The sequence below is a fragment of the Pempheris klunzingeri genome, chromosome 5 (genome assembly GCF_042242105.1).
Source record: "Pempheris klunzingeri isolate RE-2024b chromosome 5, fPemKlu1.hap1, whole genome shotgun sequence".
Taxonomy (NCBI): domain Eukaryota; kingdom Metazoa; phylum Chordata; class Actinopteri; order Acropomatiformes; family Pempheridae; genus Pempheris; species Pempheris klunzingeri.
Genome location: NC_092016.1, coordinates 26,003,932 through 26,016,314, shown reverse-complemented (window position 1 = coordinate 26,016,314; position 12,383 = coordinate 26,003,932). Strand labels below are relative to the sequence as shown.

Sequence of the window (12,383 nt, the reverse complement as noted above, 5' to 3'; positions counted from 1 at the left end):
GCCCTGTGTGAATTTAGAAATGCAGTAGTTCATCTATGCAGAGCGAAAATGTTTTTGCTGGTGAATATTTGCGTTTTTCTGCTTTGCTTGTGTATTTCATTTCACATGAAGGCTGAAATTTTAAATAGAGGGGATCCACACCTTGTGTGATTCTTCAGTATAATTTCTGGTAGCACCTTACCCAAAGGATTATTTTTATTACTGGATAAGAAGATTATCATAAAATCCCTAAAGCTCCAAGGTGACATCTTCAAATCACTGGCTTTACTTAAGAAAACGGGGCTGGCCTCTTTATCAACACAGTCAGCAGTTGGAGCAGATAGTGCTTTAGGATTTAGGTACTTAAACATCGTTAGCACCCGATTGCTGCAATTACTACTTTCTCTGAGCCATGACGCAGTCAAATGTGAACACTCAGCCAATGTAAACATACTGTATCGATATATTCAGAGCGACTTCCCGAGAATAAAATGATCTCTGATGTCCATTGCAAATAAATGTCCATAAATTTGGTTGAAAACATAAAAAAAAAAAAAATTGTATGACTCCAGTCAACTGAGAATTATCACTTCAAAGCGGTCCAGTGTCTGTACATCCACGGGTACACAACAAACAGGAACTACTATTACCTAATTTGGCATTTTCTTAACGGCGCCAATTTGCCGGGGCTAAGAATGTAACCCATAGCTAACACACCGACACCACTGCAACATTATACTTCCTGTCTACATCCCCCAATGTCCCCACGTTATGGGAGCAAAATGTAGTGCTGTCAAAAGACAGTATAAATATATATAGTGGATGCTCTAAGGCTCAAAATGTCCCTTTGACATGCTTTTTGTATTCCTGGAACACATATTTGCTGTGTTAAAAACCTGTGGACAGACAAATAAAGTCAACAATTCAAAATTGTGGAGTGGAGTGAAGTGAAGTGGGGTGGAGTGGAGTGTGGGTGTGGGTGTGGGTGTGCAGTTGTCTCAACGAGCCCAACAGTAACAAGTAAACAACTTACTGCTCTTTGGCCTTTTGGTGCGGCTTGGAAAACTAAAAACTTTAAAACATGAGAATATAAATGTATAAATAAATGTACAAATGTATGCATTTAAGATCATAACGTGCAGAGGAAAATCTGTCCGGACAGACTGACATGATCTCTCTGTTGTTAAATCACATTAATCTTTCTTTTATTCATAACGGAACATTAATATAACCTCTATCGGAGCAGTTTAGAATAAATTCTGTTCATTGTCCTTTCATGGCATGAACTGCTTACAAATGTGCTTTATGGAAACATGAGCACTGACGGGTTGTGTGCAAACATGACTGAACGTGACATTCAGCCGCATGGACGCGTGTGTGTGTTTTCTGTTCAGTGGTGCAAGTGATAAAACACAGGGCCGATTCAGGTGCTGCTGTTAAGGGTCCTTGTTCCAGCGAGAATGAAAGTCAGAGAGAGTGGAGGGAGAAAGAAGGAGGTAATTGAGGGAAGGTGAGAGGATGGAGCGAAAGACTAATGAAGAGTGGTAAAAACAGAAAAGGGAAAGAGGGAGAGGTTATCTGAAATTAGCCAAGATAAAAACAAAGATATTTTAGAGCGAAGGGGGATTTGGGAAATTGGGGGGATTTCGGAGAGGCAACACAAAGATGGAGAGGTGGGAGGGGGTGGGGTTAAAGGAAGAGATATAGGTGAAGGAAAGGAAGGCTGGCAGAAGTGAAAAGAAGGGGAGAAGAGAGAGGGGAGAGCCGGAAACGGCAGTTAATGACTCTTAGGCGGCTCTCTCTGGGGTTCCTAACGAGCTGCAATTACTCTGCAAACACACACACACACACACACACAAAAAGAAACAAAAAAAGTTTCTCCATGTATCCATGTGTAACTAAGACATGAAAACTCTCAATGCATGCACACTTTGGTGCTTGTGTTTATGAGTTTGCACACTGTGCACAGAGAGTATGTGTCTATGTTTGTATGTGTGTGTGTGTGAGTGTGTGAGTGTGTGTGAGTGTGAGCATATGCAGGCACCCGTTACAGCGCCATGGTCCATTTAAGAGGACGACCAGCCCCTTGAACCTCTTTAGTTGTCATGTGCTACAGAAAAGAAATGTGGCACCTGACCTCGACATTACAGCCCCGTGAACACATTTGCTCAAACTCACACACAGAAAAAAAAAAGCACATGATTTAACAGTAGGCACCTACACACACACATCAGCATCCCCAAAACCACACACACGCGCACACACGACAGAATCCTGAGAAGTCACAGAAAATAAAGCTCCTCATTTTAAATGACAAGAGAGGATGATAAATCATTATCCCAGAGAAGTTTTTTTAAGTAATTATTTTGGAGTAATTATTTTTTATAGCGTGTCCACACAGTGAGAGTGTATTTCGGCTAGTAGAACATGTGGCTATGTTCACAGTTAAACTATGAGCTCTTTTGTGTGGGCTTCCTTCTTCACACACACTGGGGCCATAAATAGTTCCTGCTATCAGCAGTGTGGGCATTCCAAGACAGAGCAATGCACTATCAACATGGAGGGCAGGCCTGCCTATTGGCTTTTCTCACACACACACACACACACACACACACACACACACACACACACACACACACACACACACTTAGGGAGAGGAGGGAGTGAGGGAACATGGGCAGAGGAAAAGGAAGAAAGGAGGCAAAGTTTCCAGCCAACACCAAACCTGAATATTTCTGTCCCAATGTGGGCAGAGCGAGTGCAGCGTCATCTTTAGTGAGGGAAAGACCTGAGTTAATCTTGACACTGCTAAGAACTGTATTTATGTTTCTTCAGGCATTTTTACAGCTCACATGACATCTGACGTACCTGGAAACATATATGGTAACCTGGCCATTAGTCAGACTGTGGCGAGTCTCCTGACAGCATCGTCCACATCCTTAAATATCAGCCTCCCTGTCTGACTGAACTAGATGATAAATCAAACACTTATCTCTGCTATAAGCAACAGTAACAATGCATCATAGAGCCGCACAGTATTGACAGAGATATTTAAGATGACAGTGAGCCAAAAATCATACATCTAACTACTTAGGTACACTTTCTACGGCACAGGGCATTTCAAACCCAAGGTTCAAGGTGTTCTGAGGTCTTTATAGCAGAAACGAACAGGTTGGGTACCATTTTACATTTTTTAGTGGCCCTTTTCTACTGCAGGAATGTAGCATCCTATGACCTGGGGCTCCCCACGACCTGAAGTTAACGTTTGAGTTTAGAAGTAACTGTAACTCTTTGGCTAAAACTAGCAAAGCTATATTCAAATTTTAAAAATCTGATCAAATTGTAAAGAAACATGACTAGGAATCCAACAAAGCCTTTAATGGCAGATATGGTACTTTCCATACTTTGTGCTCTGGACACATGTTGTTGGGCACTGAGGTTTGATACCCAGCAATAGAAGAGAAGAAATTACATCTTACTCTCTCTGATGCCTTCATATTCCTCTGATTTATGTCTTAAATGGAGATGTGAGCAGAACTTTCCCTGCTAAAGGGCAGCATTAACAGAAGGCCATTTCAGTTACAGTAATAACATTGGTGTTACAATCAATAAAGCAAACAGAGTGATACTATTACCAGGGTCCAGCATGATCAGCTGCCAAGAGCTACTGTACATGCCAGTAGACAATAAATCAGTGAAAGCTACCACCTGTTCATATTTGGTGTTTAACTTTTCACAAAGGAGTTCTGTTTCCCTGCTGCTTGTATGTGGAACTGCCCGTATGTTTGAGTTAATGTTCAAAGTTCAATTACTCTCACTTCAGTAGTGTGTGGCTGTGTGGACACCAACAAAAATTCATTTTGGAGACTGAATATTGCGGTTGACTATGCAATAAAACCTTTGCCCAAAGCTGACCGCAGCTGTGTGATGGAGAATGTAAAAGGAGGAATATTTGGGTGTGAAATCGTCAATGTGTGGAAAAACAAAGTTAAAAAAAAAAAAAAAAGGGAGGGACGGAAGGATGGCGGTGCTTGGATAAAGAGGACAGACTGAGTGGGCTAGAAGGGCAGATGTAGTGAAAAACGGGTGTTGATTATGTCAAAGATGAAAAACACACACAAGAGATCCAGAACACATGAAAGCACACAAACAGCCAGAATGAGATGCATAGAACATGTAGAAAATGAGACGCTAACACACACACAAACACACAAACACACCCAGAGCGCAGGGTGGGGGTGTTTTTATAGAAGCCCATAAGAGTTTTAAGGCTGGTTTTACTAATGGTCCATTCACAAAGTTCTGTTGTTTTAGTCCCATAAGTCTTTACTGTCTGGCTGCTGTCTGACCTTGGCTGTTACGCGGAGAGGACGGCCACTGTTAGAGACACGGCCGAACCTGGACTGACTCTACTGGAAAAACACTATAAACAAGCCCCCCCCCACTCCCACATAGTCGATGTTTTCTGACTGCAAGCCAACGGGTAAACCACACTGTGTCGCATACTGTGCTGATCTTACTCAAAACATGTATTGATTGTGTTCAGCCCAGAGGTGCATTTGTGGGGATGACATGCAAATCTAAACAAAGATCCATTATGTGATTTTCATGAAAAGTATTTCACTGTGTTTTTAATCTCATCAATGTGAGCTGAAGCAGAGAAACCCAGCCCAACTCTAAAGCCAGCAGTAATGTGTGACACCGCAGCCTTTTACCTCAAACAACTCCTACGAGATGACAGAAGTGGGGGAAAAAAAGCATTTATGAGCATCTTGAAAAATATAAGCTTTCTGTTTACCTCAGAGGAAGACTTTTCCAAAACATGAAATCTTTTGCATCTCTTGTCTGTTGTGTGTATCAAGCTATTTTTTTTTTTTCAAATTCCAAATCGGACATGATTATAAAGAGAAGTGTGGGTCATGATTCGTTCACATAATAACATGCTGCAAAGATTCTCCGTCCTGTGCTGCTATAAAGAAACCTCCTTTCATTTGAATAAATGTCTTTTTACTGCAGCTGAGGTTCCATACAATCGTGATTCCACTTACAGCATACTGACATTTTCTGCATTTGCTGCTCTAAAACAGACAGTCTTGCCAGGGACTGGGTTAAGGCTGGTGGTCTGAGGCACAGGATGTTTTTAATCTTTCTGGTTGGTTTGAACTGGGCGGTTTGCATTAGGATGGATAACCACCCTGCTAATGGCTAAACAGACAAATGCCACAATTGATCTCAGAGATTTACCGCTTTACTGAAAATTGTGCAAATGAGAGGCTGCTGGAGGCATCAGCTAAAATATCTCAGTTAAACTCTGCCTTATTCATCAGCATCAATAATGCTTTCTGATGCCACCAACACCAGCGAGCTAGAGTTGATGTTAGCTATGAAAAGTCCTTTTTCTGGCTGCTCCCTTCCGGGGATCCACTTGTAGATTTTGGCATTAGTTTTTTACACCGGATGCCCTTCCTGACGCAACCCTCGCCCATTTTTGGTAGCCGGGACTGGGAGGGAGTCGAACCCGGGTTCCCCAGGCTGATGGCATGCGCAATTATCCACTGCGCTACCGTCCGGGCCTGCTTAAAGCTGTACTAATCAGCATATTTTGTATATTAATAATTCATCAAATAACCATGTTTAATGTGTCTCTTGAAAAGATGACCACAAAGAGAATGATTTCCTCAGCTCTATGGAGTGTTTTAGAATCTTTAGTTCAGTGCTTTGGTTTGATGACCTGAACCTTTACGGTTCTGGTTCAGTGATTCACTGATTTTAGTACAATCGTTGAGTTGCTGGATGGCAGTGGTGCTTACTCTTCACTGTGATAGAAACACACACACACACACATACAACACAGACTGTTACTCACAAGTCACCCTGGAGGAGTCTGGTTAACTGCCACCTTGTTGTAAACTATACATTTAGTGATTATGGTTTCCTCAATTGGATTGACACACAGCTACTGACAGAAATTGCTGTCCGTCTGTTCACGTAATACATCACAGTCTGTTGGCCTCACTACACAATGCTGTGCAAAAGTCAGGTGTGAGGAAATGCTGTAAAGTAGGAATGTTTTCAAAAATATAAGACTTAATTGTCTATTTTTATCGATTGATAAAACGCAAAGTGAGCAAAAAGAATCAAATCTGAATCAAATCAATATTTGGTGTGACCACCCTTTGCCTTCAAAACAGCATCAATTCTTCTAGGGACACTTGCATAAAGTCAGGGATTTTGTAGGATCATAGTCAGCTGTATAATTAACTAATTAAGTTGAAACACAGTCATTAACTGAAACAGAGGCAGCTGTAGGAGGCTTAAAACTGGGGGAGGAACAGATTCATCTCACAGGTCATACACCACGGCAAGACTGAGCACAGCAACAAGACACAAGTTAGTCATACTGCATCAGCAAGGTCTCTGCCAGGCAGAGATTTCAAAGCAGACTGGGGTTTCAAGATGTTCTGTTCAAGCTCTTTTGAAGAAGCACAAAGAATCAGGCAACGTTGAGGGCCGGAGACACAGTGGTCAGCCAAAGAAACTTGGATGCAAGACGCATTATGCTCACTTCCCTTCGAAATAGACCCCAAACATACAGCCAACATCATTAGGAACTATCTCCAGCGTAAAGAACAACAAGGAGTCCTGGAGGTGATGGTGTGGCCCCCACGGAGCCCTGATCTCAACAACACATGAAGAGACAGAAGGATCTGAGGCAGCCTACATCCACAGAGGATCTGTGTTTGGTTCTCCAAGATGTTTGGAACCACCTACCTGCCGAGTTCCTTCAACAACTGTACAAGTGTACCTGAAGAACTGATGCTGTTCTGAAGGCAAAGGGTGGTCACACCAAATGTTGATTTGACTTAGATTCTTCTTGTTCGCTCACTTTGCATTTTGTAGATTGATAAAAAATAAACATGCATATACTACTTTTTATATTTTTGAAAGCTTGACAGCATTTCTTCACATCTGCCTAAAACTCTTGCACAGTACTTCATATACGTAAGTTGCATTTAGTTTAATGAGCACGTGTTGTGGTTGATCAGTTCGTTGCATAGTGCTGTTCCTGCATGAGAAACCTATTCAAATGACACGTTACCTTTGACTCGGCAAGGTGTCCTGTGTACTCGCATCCTGTATGTATGTATGTAAACTCGGCCAGTGAAGGCCTGGAGTACCTGGTAGAGAAAGCGCTGGCTGAACTGGTGCATGGCGCCCTGCAGCTGGCTGCGCTGGCTCTGCCACTGCTGGTAGTTGCGCACGGACTCGGCCGTGGGCCTCTGCCAGGTGGTGGTTCTGGTGTTGTGGTCCACATAGTAGAACCTGCCCCGCTGGTCCACTCGCTTTTCCCAGCTGGAGGGGGGACAGAGAGGGGGGGAGTGAGGGGGCTGTGGCTTTCAACAACATCTACAGCAGAGTAAGTGCGTCAAGAGTGGGTGGTTCGACCAAACAGTTGTCCTGCTGATAGTAAGAGCACTGATTTATGCAGGACAGGAAAAAGAGGCAAAGGCAAGAAAAGCAAAAGAAAACAGTAAGAGGAGGGAGACAGAGTGGGAGGCAGGAAAGAAAAGAAAATGGAAGGAATAGGGGATAAAAGAGTAAAGACGTGAAGACGCTCAGGAAGGAGCAGGAAGCACAGAAAAGGAAAACAAGAGATGGGGAAGGAAATGATGGTTCGACCATCTGAACTATTCCTGATAGAACGCACTTTATTAGAATTGAGGATTGCTGAGATGAGTAGAATAAAACAGATGCCATCACATTTTAACATTTCTTCTGGTTTTAAATGTAACCAGTTTCTGGTTTTTCAGACTTTCTAAAAAGCTGTACATGTAAACAAACCCCCCAAACTTGGACATGATCAGTAACTCAGCTTTCCAGGGACACCTGATGGATTGTCATTGCTGTATTTTAACAGTGCTATCGCTGGATTGGCTCAGCCTCAGATGCGATCAAACAGTTTATGTACTTTGAATACAAAGCCAGGCGTCAATTACGATGATGAGAGAAAACAAAGGGAGACACCAGGTTCCTCAGTGACAATAACCATGTGCTGTGGTCTGTGTTTGTATGTCAGTGCCTGCCAGTGGCATTACTCAGAGGCCTATGTATATCCTGCTCTCCCCCTGAGATGGGAGGCCTGGACATGGACTGAGATATAGAAATACACACACACATTGACATGGCTTCACACACACACAGACCAGACTGCTCTTATGCTGCTATTCTGATATCTCTGACTTCAGCACAACAGAATTTGGAAGAGAAAACACCGTCAACTTCCGTACGCTAACAAAAACACACCATGTAGATACCAAGAGGCTTGAGAAAAGCACACGCAAAAAGGAATAAACACCCATGTAGACCATGACAGCACAGCCAATGTAGCCCTAATGTTAAAAAAACTCCTTGACTTTTTTTTTTTTTTTTTTCTCAACCTTTCATGATAAGTTGGAGAACTGTATCGGCGTCCTTCGTTCTCTCCGGTTTGTTCAGTGTTTGAAAGTGATCGAACAGCTGCTTAAATTAATATGTGAGACAAGCTGTGAAAGAAGTTCTGCTCTGCTCATCTATAGTGAGCTTTACATCAGCCAAAAAGTTTGGAACACACTTTATCCACACTCCGTAATATTGGATTTCATATAGATAGAAGGAATCTGAACGACACACAGAAGTGCTACAACACACACAAAGTCACAGTTCTACTCTCTCCTTCACTCACTTACAAAAAGGACGGCTCTAAAGACACAGACTTTTCATTTGCTGGGTCCTCCCTGTGGTCCAAGACCTCTAAACAGACACTTCTGTTGCACCAAAGCCATTAATACAAACTCACACACGACAGATTTAATACAACATGTGCAGCAGGGTATTATGGTGAGGGTTTACATGCTCAGTCAACTTTATCTGAAGTTATTATCCCTTAGCTTTTCATTACATCAAACTCAATGCCCCAAAAATACTCACCGAGTAATACTCATGGAGTATTTTTGGGACATTTTATGCATCTGTTACCAAGTTGACAGGAGGGAGAAGACAGAGAGATGGAGAATAGTCCCATCCAGACTCAGACCAGGGAGGTTGCAGTTTAAAGTTGGTGTCCTTACCCCTAAACCATTTCTGATGCTATTTATGACTGTGTTCAGTGTTTCAGCAATAACAATTCAATGTGTTCACATCCTTTAACTAGCGCTCTATGTTGTAGTTTTCATTGTTACTGCCTGCCTACTGCCAGTCTGCCTGTCCTGTGTGCCCACACACAAGGGATTGACAGGAAACAATGCAGGCACACTATGGTCACTGTGGATGAAGTTTCCGTGTTTACTGATGACTCTCCTTCCGCCGTGTCTTGCTAGTGCAAACTCAACACTTGCTCCTGCTTCTGATTAAAACCATCCAACTGGCAAACCACAGGGTGCCACAGGTAACACAACATATGTCACCGAGGTTAGTGTGGCACCGTTGTGCACTAAAATACGTCTACACGTCTAAAACATCTCCAAGACGACATCAAGATAAACAAACGCTTCTAATATGTCCTAGTGTTGTGTGGAAAATAACTCTTGGGCTTGCAGCCTGAGATCAGACCACATGACTCGGCCTTGGCATCCCAGTAATCTTCTTCACGGAAACAATCTGATGAAGAATCCTCTCAGCCCACCTGTTTTGGCTACACCATAAAGAGACACACTGCATAAAGGTTTAAACGCACATTTGGTGTGCTAGTAACTATTTGTTCCAGCAGAACAGGGGATGTGGGACTGAGTCAAGATAAATGACTGAAATGAGTGTGTGTGTGTTCATTATAAAGACTGTGAGGGTGTTTAATAGTTTCTGGAGAACATTGCTCTCTGTGGCACAGAGGAATAGGACATCGGGCTTTGGACACACAGACATCACTTGTCAGTAGAATCAATTCATTATTGGTTTGGGTCTGTTCCTATAGTTTGTTGTCAATAAGAAAAAACTAAATAAACAGACTGTACCATTAAAAAATACTTAAGCTTTCACTTGTGGTTGATTTAAAGACATCTGTGGTTACTGATGGTTAAGGATTGTAACTTACAGTGGCATCAAAGTTGTCCACCAAAATGAGCCAAATTGAACATTCTAACTCCAGTATCTCTAAAACTCTTGAAGCATGCAAAGTGACTCTTTTGGCACTACTAATGTTTATATAATTTAGTCAGGTACTTGAGTGAGATGGCAGCAAGTATCTGAAAAGTTATTAAAATACAACAAAAATGACAACTGCCAGACCTTGGATAGAAAGATCCCAGACAGACACGATACTAAATAGGTTTGAGCAACACTAAAAATGACAAATGTCAAATGACTCACTGTCTGAATGACATTGTCAGCGCCTTGATAGGTGTACGTGTATGTGTGCATTGTAAATGGTACATTTGGGGTCTAAAATGCTCTTTGTTGGGGACTTTTCAGCACAGCGCCCGCATACAGTATTTGGCTGATGCAAGGAGATGAATAATAATGATACTTTGTTGTCTTTTGAAAGGAAAATCTCTTTTGTGGTCAGATTTCAAGTGCAGCTACACGGCAGCTCCCCAGGAGATGGTACAGAAGGTTTCAATATCTTGCTCAAGGACACTTCAGCAGCGTGGATGATTACAAACACAGGGAGTTATTTGGTTGAGGGACAGTCTCACTGACCACTATGCCTCCGAGCTTCCTTTAAAAGGCAGGAAAAACACTATTCCCTCTCTGATATTAGCACTAGCTAGTCATTTACTGGAGCCAGGGAAAATCCCAGAGCCCACAATGGCCTGTCTGAGAGTCTCTACTTAGTTCTGCTATCTGACTTTACCTCTTTGTACCAGTCATGTCATTAACTATCTCCTCCATGTATTTCTTGCAGCTATAACTTTACAGTTTCCTCACCGCGAACTGCCCAGATCAAGACTTTACAGTACATCTTTGATCTTCTTGTGGACAGGTCACTCATTATTCATCAGCACGTTGGCTGACAGTGATCACTATGAGCTCCCATCTTCTGTCTCTGTTCCATTTTTTATTGGGATGGAGTCTGACGTGTTGACCAAATGAAACTAAACCTGCTACAAGACTCTGCTTTATCTTCGGATCAAGTGTCTTTAAGACTTGAGTTTACGGCTCCACTGATACTTCACTGCTGAGAGGGCCCACGTTTACTTTTATAATTTGAAGTAAAGCAGTGCTCTTAATATTGACGCTACAAAGACAGATATAAAGCCATAGCCTGCATGTGTCTGTAGCAGCTTCAAGGCGTCATATGCTGAAAATAACGAAAGCAAAAATATGTAAGAAAAAAAAATATGAGGGAGACACATCAAGACAGAGGTGACGAACAATAATGTGCGCAAAGTGCAGCATCATCCCGTTAGTTGTTATTTTTCTACATCAGGACACCTCAGTGTATTATCAGGATTAGCCTTGTACCGTTGCTACTTATTGAAAAAGGACAAAAAAGCAATTGACGGATTCATTTTGATTCAACTGTGGGTTTGACTGTTAACGCTGCATATTGCATTATTGTGACTGTTATCAGTGGTGCCCTCAGAACATCTGGACACTAGAGACTGAAACTATTAACCGCTCTGAAATATGATTTTATGATTTATCAGACACTTGCCAGCCAATCAGAGCAAAGCAAGGTATTTTCCATGGTCATGGTAATCATAATCTAATCTTTAGTAATATGTTTTCTAGAAAAGTGGTGCCATGTGTCATTGCTTACAATAACATTTATGTTTTCTATTAAAATGTGTATCAGGAAATTCCCACTCCGAAACATTCCGGTCAGCTTCGACACTATGACACTCAGACTCATTATTACATGCTAACTGTCAATTCAATTCTGTACTGCAGTGAATAAACACAGGAAATACACTGTTTGCTTTTTTTTGTGCCATTTTTGGGGTGCGTTTAGCTCTCCCTTGTGATTATTGTAAGTTATGCATCGTGAAAATGTCGGCCAGAGCTTCAGTTAAAACTTTTTCTGAACAACAACATGCTCACAACACTAGGAAACTCTATCGCTATTAATCACTTTACTGATGAATCATCACTATCAGACATACACTGCAAGGACAGAATACTAAACTGAGACTTGTCCTTGTCTATCTCAGGACAAACAGGATATTCTCAGGAGCTTGGCTGGTATGGTCCGGACTGAAGCCTTTCAGTACATGATAGTGTTTGGTGGTTTTAGTCTGGTCTGAGCTGGCATGATATCCCCAATTCGCAACGCTGGGGTTTGTCAAGCATCTCAGCGTCAGTACCAAACATAAAAATGATTGTCGCTCAATAACAAACACGTTCACACACGCTGCCTTGTAGAAAACCGCCAGCACCAGACGGGACGGGAGAGACCGCGGTCTTGACTGACACAGTAAAGATTACAGCTG

At 42.1% G+C, this 12,383-nt stretch overlaps 1 protein-coding gene across 2 annotated transcripts in view; it reads right to left on the bottom strand.

Moving 5' to 3' along the window:
* Positions 1 to 12,383, bottom strand: part of wwp2 (WW domain containing E3 ubiquitin protein ligase 2) — a 51,626-nt gene that overhangs the window by 17,409 nt on the left and 21,834 nt on the right. For both annotated transcript variants that reach the window (XM_070830380.1, XM_070830381.1), the window contains exon 10: positions 7,158 to 7,332. In XM_070830380.1, coding sequence (XP_070686481.1) covers positions 7,158 to 7,332 — 175 coding nt within the window. The remainder of the gene's footprint in view (positions 1 to 7,157; positions 7,333 to 12,383) is intronic.